The 18,838-nt window shown below is 34.0% G+C and overlaps 2 protein-coding genes and 1 pseudogene across 8 annotated transcripts; 2 read left to right on the top strand and 1 right to left on the bottom strand.

Moving 5' to 3' along the window:
- Positions 1–3,582: 3,582 nt before the first annotated feature.
- Positions 3,583–11,825, top strand: pyroxd1 (pyridine nucleotide-disulphide oxidoreductase domain 1). Of its 2 annotated transcripts, none has more exons than XM_079868546.1 (12): positions 3,583–3,884; positions 3,966–4,046; positions 4,576–4,695; positions 4,797–4,925; positions 5,416–5,489; positions 5,761–5,930; positions 7,516–7,601; positions 7,710–7,812; positions 7,901–8,013; positions 8,526–8,648; positions 8,836–8,973; positions 10,096–11,825. In XM_079868546.1, exons 1-12 carry the CDS (start codon positions 3,813–3,815, stop codon positions 10,342–10,344), a joined length of 1,458 nt encoding a protein of 485 aa, XP_079724672.1. In that variant the 5' UTR covers positions 3,583–3,812; the 3' UTR covers positions 10,345–11,825. The 2 variants fall into 2 exon arrangements, with proteins under 2 accessions (XP_079724672.1, XP_079724673.1); XM_079868547.1 differs by having other exon boundaries at positions 10,169–10,324.
- On the bottom strand, positions 11,646–15,195 carry parp11 (poly(ADP-ribose) polymerase family member 11). Of its 5 annotated transcripts, XR_013820830.1 has the most exons (9): positions 15,093–15,195; positions 14,746–14,855; positions 14,557–14,671; positions 13,416–13,491; positions 13,023–13,095; positions 12,794–12,930; positions 12,434–12,591; positions 12,028–12,359; positions 11,874–11,938 (listed from the first exon to the last, which is right to left on the bottom strand). XR_013820830.1 is itself a non-coding variant. In XM_079868550.1 (8 exons), exons 2-8 carry the CDS (start codon positions 14,812–14,814, stop codon positions 12,106–12,108), a joined length of 882 nt encoding a protein of 293 aa, XP_079724676.1. In that variant the 5' UTR covers positions 14,815–14,855; positions 15,093–15,195; the 3' UTR covers positions 11,647–12,105. The 5 variants fall into 5 exon arrangements, 3 of the variants coding, with proteins under 3 accessions (XP_079724676.1, XP_079724677.1, XP_079724675.1); XR_013820829.1 differs by having other exon boundaries at positions 11,646–11,938; positions 14,746–15,094; XM_079868550.1 differs by having other exon boundaries at positions 11,647–12,359.
- A 368-nt stretch (positions 15,196–15,563) lies between these two features.
- LOC307157685 (E3 ubiquitin/ISG15 ligase TRIM25-like) lies at positions 15,564–16,433 on the top strand (annotated as a pseudogene). Its single transcript has one exon. The product of its transcript is annotated as an E3 ubiquitin/ISG15 ligase TRIM25-like (transcript).
- Positions 16,434–18,838: the final 2,405 nt, after the last annotated feature.

The following is an 18,838-nucleotide window of genomic DNA, read 5'->3' on the forward strand; positions in this document are numbered from 1 at the left end:
ATCCTAACCTAACCCTATAGTAAGTAGATGTAGTTAATTATTATTACTCAGTACTTAAATACATAATTACAATGACACCTTAAAATAAAGTGTAACCCCAAACCCTATAAACCAAACCATAAATCTATAATAAGTACATAGTTAATTCATATTAATCAGTACTTATGAAATACAATGTATATCACCTTAAATAAGGGCTACACTTTATTTTAAGGTGTCATTGTTACAGTGTAATTATATATTTAAGTACTGAGTAATATTAATCAACTATGTAATGTACTTACCATAGGGTTAGGGTATAGGATTAGGGTTTGGTTGAGGGTTAATTGTAATTATGCATAATGTACTGTTATTAATATGGTAAGTATGTGTAACATATGTAACAAGGACACCAAATAAAGTGTAATCAAATGTGCATTTAAAATAATATCACAATGTTAACAATCTACATTTTCTTTAGGATAAACATTCTATATATATATTTTTTTTTTTTTTTTCAGTTTTGGGGTGAAATATGACCAGAATGTGTTTTTATGGTCAACACTGAAGCACTTCATATAATTTCCTCTTAAAATCAACATCCTAATTATCCTGACGTTGTACGAAATATGTTTTTGTCCCAGTGTGACATCATTTCTATTCTGATCTAAGCGTATCAAACAGCGTAACAAACAGGATGATTCCTGTATTAATAAAACAGGAAATAATAGGATTGGCTGCGGTCACGGATAATTTGGCGGTTGATATATCTGTCATAATGACGTAGGTGTCCACAAAGAGGTTAAAGGCTACAGCCGCTGTTCAGTGCAGTTAATATGGCTGAGATACAGGGCCATCAGATCCATTACGTACACAGACAGAGGAGATGAGAGCTTGAGTTCCAGTGTGACTCATGTAATCTGTATAATTAACTTGTACTTTTTAATTAGGCCAATGGAAAGTTAGTTAATAGTGTGTCATTTTGTCCAATGCAACTGATGTTTCATATCTCATCCCTGCTTTCTTTTTGGAGGTTTTATTTTCAGAACTTGGAAAAGTTTATTTTATTTAAGCATCAACTTTGTCTCGTATGTTTCTCATTAGCAAAATATTTCGGTAAATCGGTAACACTTTATTTTACAGTGTCCTTGTTACATACTGTATGTTATATGTACTTACCATACTGTAAATTAGTCATAATTACATGCAATTAACCCTCAATCAAACCCTAATCCTACCCTAACCCTATAGTAAGTACATGTAATTGCTTAATATTACTCAGTACTTAAATATAAAATACACTGTAACAATGACACCTTAAAATAAAGTGTAACCAACAAATCTCATCCCTGTTGACCACTACTACTGATCACCATCATATCTTGTGTTCTGGACGCTGGTGTCTTTACCAGGATTTCTAACTAATTTAATCAGCATTTTAAATAGAATAATTAAGACGAATATAATAAACTTTAAGTAAGGGATAATGCAGATCCAGTCGGTTGTTATCGCAGAATAAACCCCGACAGGGTGATCAGGACCCCGACGCGAAGCGGAGGTACATTATTACACACGGCTACTTGCCACATAAGTAAATAATTAGACATGAAATATGATCCGAGTAGAAATATTTGAATAGCTCTTCCGCAAAGAAAGCAGTTGCTAACACAGTTATTTTTCCCAAGAGCAGCTTACTTACTTTCAGCGGGTACTTGTGTTTTTCTTAGTGCTGTCAAACCGATTACTCGTGATTGATCTCATCTATCATGAAAATATGTTATGTTATGAAAGTATATGTTACACTTTCTTGAGAGATGAGATTGCAGTAAGCTCAGTTACAATGGAACATTAGCCTAAAGAATAAACAGCACACCACACATGCAGTTCATTAGGTTAAAATTATTCATATTCCGAGAAGAGAATATTACCATGTGAACTCTCCTGTCCAGTGAACTTACGTTATCCTCATGTCCAGGGGCAGCGGTTTCTGTGTGGATCAAATAAGGGGTTTGATGTGCCACATTTGGGGCAATGTTTTAACATGTCTAAGGGGCATATCAACATTATCAACATTTAAGGGGCATGGCAGGGCAGGCAGTCATTCAGATAACACTTCTGTGTCCGTGTATGTTATTCTGATATTTTTTTCTCTTGTTTTGACACATTTGACACTCTTAGTTTATTTTCAGTCTGTGACTCATGAAAGCAACACTCTTCAGACATAAAAAACAGAGGACATTATGTGTATTATACCAGTCACGGCTATATGTAATTACCTGCAGCACTCACAGCAGTGCTGATATAACAACACTTGCTTGTGTGATATTGCTGTATTAACATATGACAGTTCATAATAAATTCTTTCATTCAGAATTCAGAGTTCTGATTCTGACTTCTGAATAATAAATTCTTTATATGAACAGTTTTTTACAATAGTCATACAATTATCCAACCAACCCCAAAACCACTGTCCCAAACCAACCTGTCACAGTCTCTATTCTGTTGTGTTTCCCTTAAGCTCCTGTCTTCCTGCTGTTTAGTTTAGGTTTATGATCATGTCCCTGTTAGTTTACTTATGATTATCAGCTGTGTCTTATTTAGTTCAATATTATCTCCCTCATATATGCTCCCTGTTCTCCTACGTCCGTCATTAAAGTCAATTTTGATCATTCCCTTCTCGTGCATGTTGCCTGCTACACATACACGTTACACAACCCAACTCACACTCACCATCACAACTTCAAACATCAAAATGTAGGCAAATATAAGTTTATAATAATTTACTGTCCCTTTTGAAAAAGAAGTACACTTTATCATACTTTTAAAAATAATTCTTATTATGGAAATAGTATACTTTAAAAGAATATACCTAAATGCACACTGAATGTAATGTTTTCGTAAACTTAATTGCATGTTATTTAAAATTAATTTAAAATGTATTATAGTTTAAATTGATATGAAATGCAGTTAGTTGAACTTAAGATTGCTTTCTTTTCTTAACTAATACTTAAGTACATGTTTACACTGTAAAAATGATATAATCAATAAGCCATGGCAACATGTTTTACATTGCTTTAACTCATCAAAATAAGTTAAGCATTTTTCAATTTCTTTATAAGTTACAAGAATCAACTCATTTTTTTAAAAGTCAGTTTAATGTAATTTAAGTTGAAATGACTTAGGCTTACATGTTTAAGTACAATCAGCTTGGATGTTTAAGGCAGCAACTTTTTTTACAGTGTATATGTATTGTCATAACTATTTCGGTTGTCTTTTAAATGGATTAAATGTGCTGCCGATTTGTAGCTACTGACAAGCATATATAGTTTTAAGAAACATCTGTCAAAGTGTACTCCCTTTAAATACACTTTAGTGGCCTTTTTTCATTATTCAGCAATAGGCTACATTTCTACATTTATTTTTTTAATTTAAAGTAGGCTACAAGGGCACATTCAATACAATTGAGCACATGTCTTTATTCCACAAGGGTTATCTTTATTATATCAATAAGTGTGCGTGAACAGCGGGGATGAACAGGGATTCATAAAGGGCTCTACACTACAGTACGTACCTCGTATATCGTAGCGCATACTGTTTGACCCTCAACGCTTTCTGTAGTCAGCTGAAAGAAGGTAAACACGGAAGTCCATTCTGTCTAAATATAGTCGGAATATTGCTCTTTATACGTGTCTTTTTAAGTGATTAATGTGATTCTAGCTGAGACAGAGACCACAAGATATCGAGAAGGAGTCAAGAACCGAGCAGTTTAATAGTGGTTTCGTTCTGCCTAATATAAGTTCGTAGTTCCAGCTCCGGACATGTGCTGAAGTTCAATGGCTTCAGATAAACAAGTCACATTTGTCATCGTAGGTGGAGGAATCGCAGGTGTAACTTGTGCAGAACAGGTATGAACATATTAAAAAACGATAACTGATGATCTAATGGCTGATCTGTCTGATAATTGTATAATCTCATAATTTTTGCAGATCGCGTCGCAGTTCCCATCAGATGAAGTTTATCTTCTGACAGCCTCTCCCTTAGTGAAGACGGTTATAAATTTCAAACAGGTTTGATATTTCACATTGACATTTTGTGTCTTTTTCTTTCAGCACTTTGTCCATTTATTCTGGGAAAATTAAACTTCAAAATTCAAAATTTCAAAATTCAAAGTCTTGAAAAAACACAAACTAACAAACAAATTTTACTCACAAAGTTCAGTTAAAGGGTGAGAAAAATGGTAAAATGTGATGAATCTAATACATGTGTTACGATCCTAAACCAGAAAACTATTATGGAAATAATAAAGCCTGCTTTGAAAGAATATACTTATTATTAATATACAAATCACTGTCCCTTAAAAAAAAAAAAAGGACGTATTTTCGAAATAATTTTCTTTATAAGAATATGCAGAAATTTAAACTGAATGTAATGTTTTCAGACACTTAATTTCATGTTATTGACAATTAAATGAAAACTATTAGGCTATAGTTTAAATGTACTTTATATTAAATGCAGTTATATAAGTAATCTTTAAATCTCTCAGTAATCTTTATATTGAATTAAAATGTTATCTGTCAACTACCTTTCTCCATGTAGGTGTCGAAGACCTTGGAAGAATTTGATATCGAGGAACAGCCATCTAGTGTTTTAGAAGCAAAGTATCCCAATCTGAAAGTCATACAATCTGCAGTCAACCTCCTGCAAGCTAAGGAACATGTATGTTAAGACGCACACCTTGTTTCTTTTTCTATATTCAATATTCAATATATTTTTATATATTCAAATATTAATATGAACCCCTCTCTCATTTTCTGCAGCTTTTACTAGCAGAGAATGGCCAGACCTTCCATTATAAAAAGTTGTGTCTCTGCAGTGGAGGCAGACCCAAGCTTCTTATCCAAGACAAACCTCATGTGCTGGGCATACGAGACACAGACAGTGCTCAGGTACACTGGAGCTTATTAGTAATGAATAGCCTATACATTATATGGACAAATGTATTGGGACACACCTCTTAATTACTGAATTCAGGTGTTTCAATCAGACCCATTGCTGACCTCAACCCCATCAAACACCTTTGGGATGAACTTGAACGGAGATTGCTTTCTTGTCCAACGTAAGTTTTCTGGACTCACAAATGCTCTACTGGATAAATGGGCAAAACACTCCCAAAGAAACATGTGGAAAGCCTTTCCAGAAGAGTTAAAACTACTATTATAGCGGCAAAGGGGTGACCAAATCCAAAAGAATGTCTATGTATTTAGAATGCGGTGTCATTACAGTCTCTTTTTGTGTAATGTTCAGGGGTCGCAATGCTTTTGTCTATATAGTGTATGTATATGAATATAATGCTGAGGTGTCAACAAACATGAGCGTGATGCATAATTATTTAGATGGTTATTTATTAAAAAAACTGCATTGATGCTATTTTCACAGGATTTTCAAAAACGCTTATCAAAGGCTAAACGGATAGTTGTCATCGGCAATGGAGGAATCGCATTAGAATTGGTGTAAGTATCTGTATCAACCCTAAAACGTATTAACAGTAACGAATCTACACAGCAAACACACAAAAAAACACACTAACAGTACTTTTATCCAATGGCTTCTGGTTAAATGCTTGAAATGATTTATATTTTGATGATTTTTCTATGAATATTGTGGAAAATAGTAACAATCAAAGGATGATTAGGGGTGTCCAAACATTTGTTTGGAAGTCTAGGCCCTAATAGAGGTTTATTGAGAAGGATTTTCTATAATACCTGCTGTCTGTTGCTGTAGGTATGAAGTAGAGGGATGTGAGGTGATCTGGGCTATAAAGGATAAAGCCATAGGAAACACATTCTTTGATGCTGGAGCTGCTCAGTTTTTCATTCCCTCACTGGAGGCTGAAAAGAAAGACAGGTCATTGCCATGCAAGAGGTCACGCTACACTACTGACAAGACCGGAGGTATGAATTCACCTTACACACTGATTTACATTCTCACACACACTGTGCACTGCTGCCCTCTTCTGCCAGTTTTGATGGAACGTAAGGATATGAGTGCTACTGTTATAAAGTAAAGGGGGAAAAGGGGAAAAGCCTGTTTTCTCGCTAATAAAATATAAATTGATAAAGTTTTACTTTAATAATTAATAGAATTTAATGAAATGTGCACTTAAAGTTAATCTTTAAAAAAAGCACAAAAAGCACAAACCAATAATTACATTCAATCACAATGTTATTAACTCAGATCTCAAAATCAGTGTTATATACTATAATGAACATTATAACGTTTCACTTAAATTCACTGATTTTAGTGTTGTTTTATTGTACAATTTTTGAGGGTACGTTTACACAAGAACAACGTTTTTTTGAAAAGGCAACAAATTGTCAAAACGATCCACGTTCAAATGGATCAGTGAAAATGACTAAACATGCTGTAATATTCATGCCAGGCCAGTAGTTGGCGATGTCGCTTTGTAAAGAAACACTTCGTGCCTATAGACTGAACACGTAATACACATGCGCATGACGTAGCCACGTTTTCACAAATTCACATTTTTTGTAGTTTGCATGGAGATGATAGAGGTATCGTTTTGAAAAACTTGCATTTTGAAATACGTTCTCAAAAGTTTGATTTCAGGCCCCAAAACGCTGTTGTCGTGTAAATGAACTGCTAGAACGCATAAAAGGTTTTCCGCTCAGTTTTTTAAAGGTGAAAACGGTGTCGTATAAATGGCCCCTTAGACAAAATGCTATGAAATTGTATTAATTAGCTGATTGGTATTGCCAGTGCATCCCTAATAAATAGCATATCATACATGCCATACAAAGCATACATTAAATGACAAGTTTTACTTAGATGACATTTCATGCTCAGACAATATGTGACCCTGGACCACAAAACCAGTCACATGGGTCAATTTTTTGGTCAATACATCATCTGAAAGCAGCATAAATAAGCTTTGTTAGGATATGACAATATTTGGCCGAGATACAACTATTTGAAAATCTGGAATCTGAGCGTGCAAAAAAATCGAAACATTGAAAAAATCGCCTTTAAATTTGACCATTTATGTTTGCGATTGTGCTGTATTCACTCACAAAAATAAAGGTTTTATATATTTACGGTAGGAAATTTACAAAATATCTTCATGGAACATGATCTTTACTTAATATCCTAATGATTTTTGGCATAAATGAAAAAAACGATCATTTTGACCCATATAATGTATTGTTGGCTATTGCCACAAATATACCCGTGCGACTTGTGACTGATTTTGTGATCCAGGGTCACATATGTTTGTATATTATACAGTATTTATGTAGTATGTACACTACCAGTTAGTCAAAAGTCATATACTCATTATATGTGGCTATTTTGCACATTTTATAATAATAATAATACAAAAAATTGTAAAACATTATTCTGTTCTCACATCTGCTTACACTAAAACACATAATCTTTATTCAAAACCCACAATACTTTCAGTAATTCCCAGCCAATTTAAAGGACATGAAATTATTAATTGTGCATATGTATGTTTCATAGCAGGCCACAGTGGGGCTTCTGGAGAGCTTGGCAGTGCTTTGGGCCCAGATTGGCATGAAGGCATTGAATTAAGAGGAGCAGAGCAGGTTTGTATACATTTTTGCGTTTGTACATTAGCCACCTTAAAATGGTGAAAATAATCTTTTTTCACTTAATTCTCAATCTTTTTTTTCTTTTTCTTTTTCATCTTTCAGAGTTCCAGTGGAGTCCATATAGAATATGAGTGTGAGGTTGATGAGATCTTCACCCAACAGGAGTTTTTGCAGTCCAAATTCAGCAAAAAGAAATCTGAATTAGGTTATTCTAAATAAATTAATTCAGTTAAACAAAAATTAACCCTCAGTGTTTTACAACTAAAATATATATATTTTATTACTTTCCATAGGGATGTGGCCAGCTTATGTCCAGTTTAACAATGGGAAGGTTTATGGCTGTGATTTCGTTGTCAGCGCAACAGGTGTCGTGCCGAACACTGAACCTTTTCTCCATGGCAACAATGTAAAAATAAATATGCATCTGAATTGACACATTTATTTCAATTTTAAGTATATATATATATATATATATATATATATATATATATATATATATATATATATATATATATATATATATATATATATATATAAAATATTATTGTCTAATTATCCTTATTGGTATATATATATATATATATATATATATATTTACCAGGGAACGGGGGTTACATTAGTAACCTAGACATTAATCTTTAAAAACACTATTAATTACATTGTTTTATGTGTTTTATTTTTCATTTATTTAGACAAAATACTATAGAATTTGAATTATTGGCTTGTTGTTATCAGTGTATCCCTAATAAAAAGCATATCATACATGCCATGCAAAGCAATGTATATTTTCTACTTTTGTAGGGTACACTTTGGCAAATTGAGCTACTTGTCTCAGTGAAATGAATAGCAAGTGGCCCAATTTACCAGAATTCAGTCTTTATTATATCCCTTATGCATTTAATTTTTTTCCCATTCTAGTTTGATCTTGCAGAAGATCACGGTCTGAGAGTGGATGATCACATGCGGACGTCCGAACAGGATGTGTATGCGGCTGGTGATGTGTGTACTGCCGGCTGGAAGCCCAGCGCTCTCTGGCAACAGGTACAACTGCGCCTCAGTTGCTGTATTTGTGCATTTCATCTCATACTTCTGTGACATTAGAACACATACTATACTTAAACCTGATACTTGTTATAGACACAATGGTTACAATTCTGGGTCAGTGATTCTTTTTACTGTAATGCACTGAAGATTAACTTCTCTAAATCGTCTCTCCTGTTCCGTGAAGATGCGATTGTGGACTCAGGCGCGTCAGATGGGCTGGTACGCGGCGCGGTGTATGGCTGCAGATGTGCTGGAGGAGCCCATAGAGCTGGACTTCTGCTTTGAGCTGTTCACACACATCACCAAGTTCTTCAACTACAAGGTGAGTACTTCTGTTTATGTCTGTTTCTTCAAAAATGTGTTCTTTTCTTGTTGGTAACTTCCTTTTTTTTATTTCATATATTGTCTCATTCTATGACTCAATTCCTGAACAATCTGAATTTGAGAATTCATAATTTAAAATTTCAGAATTTCGAGTCCAAAATGGAATGACAGAAGGAATTTACTTCATTAAAATTCAAAGAAATGCACGCATAGGAAACTTAATATTGGAGATGCAAACTCATCAGGAGTGAAAAAGGTGGTAAAGATGAAAGTTTAAAAAGCTTCCACTACTTGGCCATATTCACACAATTGTTTTTATGGAACCCATTCAAAATAAGTATTCAATAATAATGATTCAATTATTAAAATTAAACAAACCAATACAGATATACATACTATAATAAGAAATACTATAATAAAACTTTTGTAGTGTACAATAAAATATGAGTTAATAATAACAATAATAATATTAATTATTTTATTTAAAGGAACAACGCAATACTAATATTTAAATCAGTCTTAATTTCTTTGCTTTCAAATTGTTATTTTTGGTGGAAAACCACAGGGAGACATCAAAGCTTCACATTGCATCCCTGAATATGTAGATGAACTATTGATTATTATGAAATATCAATATTTTAGCACATTAATATTTTAATATTTTAAATGTTAAATGTTCATAATATGGCAATATGACAAAGCTTTAAAGAAATCAAACAATTTATTTTAATGTGAATAACTTCTTTAAGGTGCATGTATAAGTGACTTACACTTTATGTATATATTATAAAAAAAGATATTTAAATCATTGTAAAATATTAATGTTGTTTTTTGTAAATCCTTCATATGTTGTCTCATAACATGTTAATGGGTAATTTGCAGTTACATGATTTTTTAAATGATTTTGTAACCATTAATTAATTAATTAAATTATTATAAAAAATAGTATTATAATACATAATTATGCAGCTTGTTTGCTAGCTTAATTGAAATTCAAGGGAATATGATTAGAATTTACCAGCATTCTCAATTAATTAATGAATTGCACAAAAGTAGTTTTCAGTTTGACAATCCATTTGGCAAGCATTTAATGTCTGTTGTTTGTCTGTTTGTTTTTAAGGTGGTTTTACTTGGGAAGTTTAACGCTCAGGGTTTGGGATTTGACCATGAGCTTCTTGTGCGCTGTACAAAAGGGCAGGAGTATGTTAAGGTGGTTCTGACCGGGGGCCGAATGGTGGGGGCCGTCCTTATTGGAGAGACGGACCTGGAGGAAACCTTCGAAAACCTCATTCTCAACCAAATGGACTTATCCCGATATGGCGAAGAGCTTCTTAATCCTAATATTGACATTGAAGACTACTTTGACTGAATCTTCCTGGTTAGCCAATCACAGAGAGATGAGTAAGTTATACTTTAAAGCACTGTGTGAATTCTGTTCCACTAGCAGCACCAAACAGAATTGCAAAAATAATAAGATTTTCAAACACTCCCTCAAACTTCCATCATTCTCAGCAAGAGAGGAAGTCCCACCAGTCTGTTGCCTTTGGACGAGCCAATACTGTCGTTCTGGGCTTGCAAACTGACAGACCGCAATTCCATTTTCCGCAGAAAATACATATTGTTGATTTAAAAGAGTAGTTCACCCAAAAGTGAATTTCATTATTTACTCGCCCTCATGTCGCTCTAAGCTTATATGGCTTGAATTTGTGGAACACGGACGGATATTTTGAATAATATTGTAGTCACACAAAAATATATATAATGCCTAACAAAAGCATTATAGAAGTGCACCATTAACTAAATTCCAAGTCTTCTAAAACCATATCTGTCAATATGAGCAGCCAACCAAAATGTGAGTTATTATTTCCTGTTAAACAATGTGACCAAATCATCAGTGAGTTGATCTTGAGAATCTGATCAATCTGATTCCTGAACAAATGGTTTTGTTATTAACTGATTAATTGAAAAGATCCAACTCATGTGTCGGATGTCAAGATTTTCACTGAATGATGATTGAAATTTTACTCAGCTTCTCATTTTAGTCATACAGGTGGAACTCGAAAAATTTGAATATCGTGCAAAAGTTATAATTTTGATGATTATGGCTTACAGCTTATGAAAACCCAAATTCAAAATCTCTTTATTCATGAAATCAATAAAAGGATTTTAAATACAGAAATGTCGGCCCTCTGAAAAGTATAATCATGCATATGTATATAGTTACTAAATATATTAGTTTCACCTTTTAATTTGAATTACTGAAATACACAAACTTTTGCACGATATTCACATTTTTCGAGTTTCACCTGTATGTACTGCTTTTATTGATGATAAATTCCGTTCATCACACAAATCTGGCATCAGAAGACTCAAACTGTAGAGGATCATTTGTATTGATGACACTTTTATGTCCTTTTTAAAGCTTGAAAGTTCCAATTCATTGTATTTGCATGCAAAAGACTGACTGGTACATTGTTCAAAATTTCTCAGTTTTGCATTCCACAAAAGTAAAAAAAAAAAGTCCTACGTGTTTGAAGCGACTGTGAAAGTGAGTGAGTTATTCGGTCGAAATTTAAATTTTTGGGTGAACTTTTCTTTTAAGGAATAAAGAACATTTAAAAGTTAATGCACATTGAGATAGTGTAAGAAAAATGCAACATGATACTGAGGTGCTAAGTAATATACGTTTATTTGATTCTTGATTTGGAAGTCCTTTGTTCTCACTTCATGAGTCAAGTAATAATTTAAGTAACTTTCAGATTTTTGGGATACGTGTCTCCCAAAATGAACATTTGGTGATCAATTCTGTGATTGAATTGATGATGTGAATAAAATCCTCTTGGTCTCATCAAGACTGTGAAGATCTGTTCTCTCTTAATTCTTTTATTCGAATGATGAGAACATTCTTGGCCAAGCGTCGCAGGAAAAGCACTTCATGTGAGCTTCTGATGCGTATACTGTATCTGGATGAAAATAAATCAGTACTTTGTCCTCTAAAATGCATAAAATCCCAACATTTTGCAAAAATATTTCCCCAAAGACACCTTTATACCTTTATATATACATTCTGGCATCTTGCACACATTTCTCTAATTCTTCAGCATTCATTGTTGGAGTGATACGTTTATCTTCAGCGATATTCAAGCATATACTCGGGATATATCTGATTGGAATCAAAGATAACAAACATCCTTGGACAGATTGCATCATCTACACAACTATCATGTATGTTTTCATCCTGGTCATCATCAGGTGTACAATAATCTCGATGGCCGATTTTGTACTTCCCGACAAGAACACGGGCGATCAGCATTACTTTGGTGCTTTGGCGGGCGTTTTCACTATATTTGTTAGCTAAGGACGCGTGTTTTGCAAAGTAGGTTCCTGCAACAAAAATAAAATCAGTTAAAAAATGTAAATGTGAAAACAACTAAGAAAATATCAGAGCCACAACCCACCTTTCCCAAATACGTGTCCCCTTCTTCTCTTGTCTGATAGTCTGCAATTAAAATTAAATGTGCAAATAGAATGCACGTTTTTCGCGCTTGTGCCGTGAAACAGCATTTGCTCTTCAATTTCTGATTGTCCTTTTATCCTCATCAACTGGATTTTTTTCCTAAGAATCCAAAATTCAGGCAATACATTTTATTAATGTGAATTTATTTTTCCACATGCAAGTAAATGATAATATAAAAATAATACGCATCAGGATTGGTTTTATTCATTGATTTATTTTGATTTAGTATTATTATTTTAGGGTTTTAGGTTTTCATGAGATTCACTAAATGGTCCTAGATGAAGCAAGACATTCTTATTACCTACAAAACAGTTCCCAAAGATCAATGTTTTGTATTCTTTTGATGGATACGATCATGGGATCACTCAGTAAGCCGACATCCCTGACGAATCTCTCCATCTTCTGATATTCGCTGCTATCTTTTCTCAGAGAGATTAACTGATTGAGATAAGAGAACATTTTCAAAGAGAAAGTCACCACACTGTAAACAAAGAAGAGAGCGTTGCATTATGATAAGCACTTCCTGTCACCTGATAAGGTTTTTTGGGATCAAAATCCTCCCAGTGTGCTGGTAGAGATTGGGAAATGTCATCACATTTGCATCTGTCAAACAGAACATACGTCTTATAAGGTTGGCTTCTCTGCGTTTCGTTGAAAGAGAAATGGAATGAATGCAACATGGAACTTGACTGTACTTTTATACACTACACTTATTTATACACTTTATAAACTAAGTTGACTGTTTTTCTGAGCCAAGTGGTAGTATTAATTACACCAAAGTTTCTCTAAATTTCAACAGGATATCTATAGCTTTTTATAATTTCGTTCCCAAACTGTTTCTTTTTGTCAAATGTTTTGCCTAAAATGTGTGGCTTAAGTGTCCAAATACTTTTTTACTGAAAATGTTTTAATTAATATCTCACCTGAAGCCAATCTCAGTCAGAAATGAGCGTTTAATCTGCCTTGTTTTCCCAGTTCTTAGGTTGACCTGTGTCCTTGCTAAATTTTAACACATATTAATAAAAAATAAAACAATCACATGAGTTTAGATATTGATATTCAGCCACAATTATGAGCAGTGTTGGGGGGTAACGCATTACAAGTAACTCGAGTTACGTAATCGGATTACTTTTTTCAAGTAACTAGTAAAGTAACTAATTATTTTTCAATGTACAACAAAATATCTGAGTAACTTTATTCAAATAAGTAACACAACTTTGCTTTCCCATGACTGACAGCTTTTCTGTCCCCATGCTGAGAGAAATTGTGAGTAAGAGCAGAGGCGTTGTATTTAAAAATTATGTTTATTGTAGTTCTGGATTAAATGTGAGCATGAATTTACTCATCTCACCTGCACAAAAACAGATTCAGTATTCCTCAAAATGAATAAAATCAGGGAAATGCAAAATCAGAAAACTAAGCAAAACTCCAATAATTGTTAAATAAAACAATTTTGTATGCTTTTAATCTCACTTTATTGACCAATATACATGCTGCTGACCTTCCATGATGATTCAGTTAAACCATAAGCAAAATTATATGTATGTATTATTATTATTATTATTATTATTTATTTTTTTATTGGTGAAGTAAGTGTTAAACTTTCTCTTACTGCAATCCAGAATGGCAGCACAGCTGAAAGGTTTGTTTGAGTACAAAACTTGTTTGTTTGAGAAAGGTACGTTTGCACATACACACGTGAATTTGCATTTTCTGCAGACTTATTATTTCAATTTTGGTGTGAAGGGGCCTTCTCATTTGCCCATAAATATAACTTTTTTTTTTTGTTATTTAAAAAACCCGAAACAAGCCCAAGTGAGTTATGCATTTAGTTACTTTTTAAGGGAGTAACAATATTGTAATGCATTACTTTTCAAAGTAACTTTCCCCAACACTTTTCATGAGGTCTGTCAAGGGTGTATAATACAACAAGGCTTATTTGATTTACATTATATGTTGCTACCTCAAAGAGCAGCTATTATTTCTAAATTTGTTTAAATATTATTCCTAAAATTATTCCCCCTAGATATGATAATAAGGTTATCATCAGTAGAAACTGTTTACCTGCAAAGTTAATCTGTATCTGGACTCCAGCAGCAGTCATGTTTATAACACCTTGTGGGTTTCTGAGGTAATATCTCTCCAGATCATCACTGAACATAAAGTTTTCTGGGTCATCCTATAACAAACATTTTTAATATATTATGAAGGCAATCAGTTGCAATGAAACATACTGTATAAATAAGACATTACCTCAACTCTGTGCCAGACACCACACGTTGCCTTGTAATACCAGCACCATTGCGTTTCAGATGTGTCCATATATTCCACTTTATCCTCCAGCGACAATTCAGCAAACTCACCTAACATTTTAACAGGTAAAATGAACTACAAAATGAGAAAGTGGTTTTAATTGAAAACTCAACTAGCAACCCATATTTCTAAACTGGGAAAAAAACTGAGTAAACATAGCATCAATATATAAATCCGAGACGCATTTTGAAAGACACAAACTGAAAGCAAACGGCGCACCCATGAAAACCTCACATCGTTATTATGCACTTCAGTGACGTATGAGTAGCAGAGAAATGGAAACTTACTGGTAGAATGTGAACAAACCACCTATCATGGCAAACATTGTGTGACCAAAGTCACGTGAAAAGTTGTAAATAGCATACATGACGCCTATAAGCGCGTCATACCTCAGAGAGTATTTTACTGTAACTGCATTTTGGCGAGGGGCTTGCCTTTGGTCTCGATTTTCTGATTGGTATCTCGGCATTTTTCAGTTTATGCTATGAAACTGTAAAAATATTCTCTGCTCCAATTCTTGAGACGATTCTGCAAAATATTTGAGAAACGATAGGCCTACATCAATTAGCCTAAGGCTTTTTTATTATTCAAATTGATTTACAGAAAAAAAAAAAAAAAAAAAAAAATTGTTTTAAAAAACAAGCAAAAATAAATAAACCATGGCTTTAGTAAATCGTAATCATGAGATGACATAAAAAGGGTACATTACAAATCTGAACATATTAGATATTAAGTCATAATGAGATAAAAGTAAAGAATGATGATATAAAAGTAAAAACTATAACATAAAACGTCGAAATTAGAATATAAAAAATGATAATTATAAAATAAGGTCCGAACGTAAAAGTATAGTCTTCCATAGACGTGTATAGCATAAAATCACAGGCTGAAGTATAAAATAGTTTTTGAGACTTGAGCGCCCTCTATCGGCTGACTGCAGTTCTGCACCCTCACAGTTTCACTCAAAGACGAAACCAGGAAACCCATCAAATCACGGAAAGAGATTATTGAGCTGCTGCTTTACGCCTCTGAAAAATGGCAGAAGCCAGCATTTCCGTGCCTCAGGACCAGTTCAGCTGTTCAGTTTGTCTGGATCTACTGAAGGATCCAGTGACCATTCCCTGTGGACACAGTTACTGTATGAACTGTATTACAGACTGCTGGAATCAGGAGGATCCGAAGGGAGTTTACAGCTGCCCTCAGTGCAGACAGACCTTCACTCCAAGACCTGTAAAAATGTGGTATTTGCTGAAATGGTGGAGAAATTGAAGAAGACAAAACTCCATGCTGTTGTGCCTGCTCACTGCTACGCTGGACCAGGGGATGTGGAGTGTGACATTTGCACTGGAACGAAATACAAAGCCATTAAGTCCTGTTTAGTGTGTCTCAACTCCTACTGTCAAAATCAACACAAGGAACACAATATATATTTTTTTTAAAGTAAGAAGCACAACTTGATGGATACCACCTGCAAACTACAGGAGGTGATCTGCCGTGAACATGATAAACTTTTGGACATCTACTGTCGTACTGACCAGCAGGTCATTTGTTATCTGTGTGGAATGGATGCACACAAAAACCATGACACTGTAACAGCTGTAGAAGAGAGGATGGAGAAGCAGGTATGATGAACACATACAGTGCCCTCCACAATTATTGAACCCCCTGGTAAATATGATCAAAATTGGCTGTAAAAAATAAATCTGCATCGATTATCCTTGTGATCTTTCATTCAAAAAATGTGCAAAATTCTAACCTTTCATTGAAGTAAAAGAATTGAAAGTGGGGGGAAAATCACATTATGAAATAAATGTTTTTCTCCAAAACACGTTGGCCACAATTATTGAAACCCTTTCATTAAATACTTTTTGCAATCTCCTTTTGCCAAGATAACAGCTCTGAGTCTTCTCCTATAATGCCTGATGAGTTTGGAGAATAACTGACAAGAGATCAGAGACCATTCCTCCATACAGAATCTCTCCAGATCCTTCAGATTCCCAGATCCATGTTGGTGCTTCTCCTCTTCAGTTCAGCCCACTCATCAGGTCAGGGGACTGAGACGGTCATGGCAGAAGCTTCATTTTGTGCTCCACAACAAATTTTTGTTTTGATTTTGATGTTTGTTTTGGATTGTTGTCCTGATGGAAGATCCAACCACGGCCCATTATAAGATTTCTAGCAGAAGGCGTCAGGTTTTGATTTTTTATCTGTTGATATTTGATAGAATCCACAATGCCATGTATCTGAACAAGAAGTCCAGGACCTCCAGCAGAAAAATATGCCCACAACATTAAAGATCCAATGGTATATTAAATTGTACACATGGGGTACTTTTTATCCTTGTGTTCACCAAACCCATCTAGTGTGTTTGCTGCCAAAAAGCTCTGTTTTAGTCTCATCTGACCACAGAACCCTGTGTTGTTTGAAGATCCAGTCGTGTCTGACAATTAAATTTGCTGGAATTTGTTTTTGGATGAGCGAGGAGGATTTTTTTTTAAACCCTCCCAAACAACATGTGGGGATGTAGGGGTTGTTTGATAAATTTTTTTTTAGGGTTTCTGACCCCTAAGACTCAACTAATCTCTGCAATTCTCCATCTGTGATCCTTGGAGAGTCTTTGGCCACTCAAACTTTCATACTCGCCGTGCATTAAGACAGTATAGACACACGTCCTTTTCCTGGCAGATTCATAACATCTTTAGTTGGTTATAACTTCTTAATTATTGCCCTGATGGTCAAAATGGGGATTTTCAATTCTTTAGCTATTGTCTTACAGCCACTTTCTAGTTTGTGATGCTCAACAATCTTTTGCTACGCATCAGAACTGTATTCTGTGGTTTTACTCATTGTGATGGATGATTAAGGGGATTTGGCCTTTGTGTTTCCTCATATTTAAACTCCTGTGAAACACGAAGTCATAGCTGGACAGTTTCATGTTCCTAGTCACCCTGGTGTACTAAAAAAGGTAAATATTAATGGGAATATACTTCAGAGATATTTTACTCGTAAAAAATTCTAGGGGTTTCAATAATTGTGGCCAACATGTTTTGGAGAAAAACATTTATTTCATAATGTGATTTCCCCCCACTTTCAATTCTTTTACTTCAATGAAAGGTTAGAATTTTGCACATTTTTTGAATGAAAGATCACAAGGATAATCGATGCAGATTTATTTTTTACAGCCAATTTTGATCATATTTACCAGGGGGTTCAATAATTGTGGAGGGCACTGTATATTATAATGCAAACATTTATTTTAGCTGCTTTACTCTTTTTATGTACAATCAATCAATATTTCATTATCTATTAGTGCTAAGCATTGTACTGTATATCTTTTCATGGAATTGCATTCATAATGAATGTCCTTGCAAATTGATATTTAATTATACAAATTTAAATTTGATATATTTAAATATGCTTAACTTTGCTACTTTGCTAAACTATGAACTACCTTGATATCTATCTATCTATCTCGAGGGGGTCAATCTTGCGAAGTCCTTGTGCCATCGTCACTTTAGGCTAACTTCTGACACCATGTAAATATGTGTATACAAACTTACTGACACCTCGTGTAGAACTCAGGTCTGCTCTTTATTATCAACATTCACATGTGTCTTATTTCTGCACCTGCGCTCTCTAACTTTTCCAGAGCTCCTACAGTACGTCATCTTCTATGTCATCAACATAATCTACACTTAGAACCTGAAACAGTATTCTAAAGTGAAAATATAGGGAACCCATTAGTAATTAATAAAAAATTATCAAATAATTATCCAGGATTAGGCTACTTATAACCTGAAACAGTATTCTAAAGTGAAAATATAGGGAACTTATTAGTAATTAATAAAGAATTATTAGATAATTCTTCAGGAATTACTTAGAACCTGAAACAGTATTCTAAAGTGAAAATATAAGGAACCTATTAGTAATTAATAAAGAATTACCACATAATTCTGACTCAAATCAAACTTACTGTAAAAAAAGCACTATAATCATCTAAACCTTTGTAAAAAAAATACGACAATGACTCGTT

This window comes from Squalius cephalus, assembly GCF_949319135.1.
Source record: "Squalius cephalus genome assembly, chromosome: 4".
Lineage (NCBI taxonomy): Eukaryota > Metazoa > Chordata > Actinopteri > Cypriniformes > Leuciscidae > Squalius > Squalius cephalus.